The sequence below is a fragment of the Hibiscus syriacus genome, unplaced genomic scaffold (assembly GCF_006381635.1).
Source record: "Hibiscus syriacus cultivar Baekdansim isolate YM2019G1 unplaced genomic scaffold, ASM638163v2 tig00006570_pilon, whole genome shotgun sequence".
NCBI classification, from domain to species: domain Eukaryota; kingdom Viridiplantae; phylum Streptophyta; class Magnoliopsida; order Malvales; family Malvaceae; genus Hibiscus; species Hibiscus syriacus.
The window spans coordinates 183,714-186,397 of NW_024062102.1; the positions used below are offsets into that span (position 1 = coordinate 183,714).

At 32.9% G+C, this 2,684-nt stretch overlaps 1 protein-coding gene across 1 annotated transcript; it reads left to right on the top strand.

The window, feature by feature from the left end:
• The first annotated feature begins 391 nt into the window (after positions 1-391).
• Positions 392-1,215, top strand: LOC120200746. The gene is made up of 3 exons (XM_039201506.1): positions 392-600; positions 698-768; positions 863-1,215. Exons 1-3 carry the CDS (start codon positions 392-394, stop codon positions 1,213-1,215), a joined length of 633 nt encoding a protein of 210 aa, XP_039057437.1.
• The last annotated feature ends 1,469 nt before the right edge of the window (positions 1,216-2,684 follow it).

The following is a 2,684-nucleotide window of genomic DNA, read 5'->3' on the forward strand; positions in this document are numbered from 1 at the left end:
GTGCATCAAAGTCATCTATATAAAACGAGAAGCAAATGAGTTAGATGATGCTTTAGCCAAGATTGGAAGGAATGACCCTCCTGGTCTCTTGTGTTTTCAGCAGCCTCCAAGCGAGATACAAACCTTGCTCAGGAGGATAAAGTGTATTCGGACACTGGCATAACCCTGATTTCTTAGTAGTTTTATTTGTAACCCAAAAAAAATAATATTAGATGTGGGAGAAACAAATCCACACTGTACACGCACGCATCGTGCCTCGTCCTATGTCGCGTCCTTTTGCCTGCTAAACGATCCCTCTCACTGCCACTTTCACAAATCTCACCCATTTATTAAACAAAACCCTCCCTTTCCGCATTCCTTTTGTCTTCTTCCTTACAAAAACACTCAAGCTATGAGGATCAGAAACAGTCAGAATCACCCTCAACGCTCCCTTTCACCTCCACAACCGCCATCCTCTCCTCCGCCTTCCAACCCACCGTCTGATCAACAGCAGCCGCAGCATGTCATGGTCAGTAGAATCAACGCTCGACTTTCCTCCATTGACAATGGCTCTGATTCCAAAGATACCATTGATAGTTGCTCCATGTCAACTAATGAGAGGTAATAACAAAAAAAAAGTTTAATAATCCCATCTTTTTAGGTTCTTCTCGGCCATATGAATCGTTAGGATGAGATTGTTTTTGGCGTGTTTCTACAGTCTTGGGCATACCATTTTTGTGCAGAGATCAACTTCAAGCAACTCCGTTTCGTCTTTCCTATCCTTCAATGGTATGTTTGTTTTATGTAAAAATTCGAACTTTTAAATGAAAATAATATACTTTTTTTTTCTGCAAATGGGGGTTTCATTTGGCGTGAATATTAGGGCAGTGGTGCGAGGAAGAAAATACAAAATCATTGAAGAAAAGGAGAGTAGTGACGGATGCATTAATGGAGGAGAGGAATCAAAGCCAGAGGTGCAATAGGGAGAACGGGAAAGGATGGAGGTGTAACAAAATGAGGGTGAAAGGTCGTAGCTTGTTCAATCACCATTTGGAGATGCAAAGGATGAGAAATACCCGCTGCCCCATCACCGGAAATGAAGAAGAAGAAGAGGAAGGAGGGACGACGCCATTTGCTGTTAGTGGAAACCAGATGAGGGAAAACAAGAGGGTTAAGGTGGTGAAGAAGGCTCGTTGCATTAGTAGCTTGCTTAGAGACACTGTTCCATTGTCTTAGCAGTGATGTAGCTTAGCTCTAACAGCAAACTAGTAGGGAAGAAAATGGTGTATAGAGTGACAGAAATAGCAAGTTTTCTTCTTCTTATTGCTTTTAACAGATGGAAATGATGTATATGTTTGACAGAAAACAGCAATGAGAGAGACATGCTTGTTATTTCTTCTATAGCTCTTTTAGTTTACATATATATATATATATATATATATATATATATATATATATATATATATATCGTTTGATAAGTGAAAATAGATGTCTAAGATTGATTCCTTGTTTTTTCCCCAATGAATATATTCTCATTTCCTAATTTTAATCTTAGTCATCTATTTTCACTCATCCAACGTACCAAAATCTGTGTAAAACTAAAAGAGTTTTATATTATGTAACAGGATCTTATCCGTGTAAGGGTTACAATCCACTTACACAATGTAAAACTCTTTAGTTTTACACAAATTTAACATTGTAGGATGTGTGAAAATATATGAGTGGGATTGACTCTTTATTTTTTTTGTCCAGTGAATATATTCTTATTTCCTATGTTAATCTCGACCATCTATTTTCAGTCATCCAAAGGTCCTAAATTTTTATAAAACTAAAATAGTTTTACATTGTGTAATAAGATACTATCCCATAAAAAAAAAGAAACGATTATTCAAAATTGATATAATTTCAATTAAAATTTTATGGTACACGGTTGATTAAAGTATATATTATGGACTATGAATTCAATTATATAAAATTAAATTCATAATAAAATAAAGCAAATAAAAATTGATGTATCGAAACACACAATAAGTGAATTTGTCCTTATTATATAAATATTAAAAATATAAGGATTTATTTAAAACTAATCAATTATTAAAATTTAATTATAATTTTAATAGAATTCTAATTAAATTATAAATTTTTAGGGTAAACTACATGTTTAGTACTTAAACTATCACGTTTGTTCTGATTTAGTACCTCAACTTTCATTTTTTTTAAAACTATACCTAACATTTATTTGTTTTTTCATTTTAGTAATCCACCGTTAAAAAATTAACGACACAAGCTGGTGTGGTTGATTTTATTTTGGTAAATTATACAATTCATCACTCAACTATCTTCTCACTTTTATTTTGGTCACTAAATTTTAAAACTTTCAATTTAATCACTAAACTTTCAAATTACTTGTATTTTGATCTCTCGTTGATGATGTGAATTATTTTATATTATTTTTAGTATGACATGACAAATTTATTATTATTAATTTCAAATAAAATTTAAAATCAAAATCCTTAATCTTAATCTTAAATCTCCAAACCCCAACATTGATATAAACTCATCCTTAACTTCATGAAACAAAGAATACCTACAAACCCATACTAGCCCTTGTTTTTCCTTTCATTTCCTTCTCTTCTCTCGCATGAGGCAATGCTATGATTGAGTGAAACTACACAAAAAAATAAAAAATAACCTTGTAGTCCATA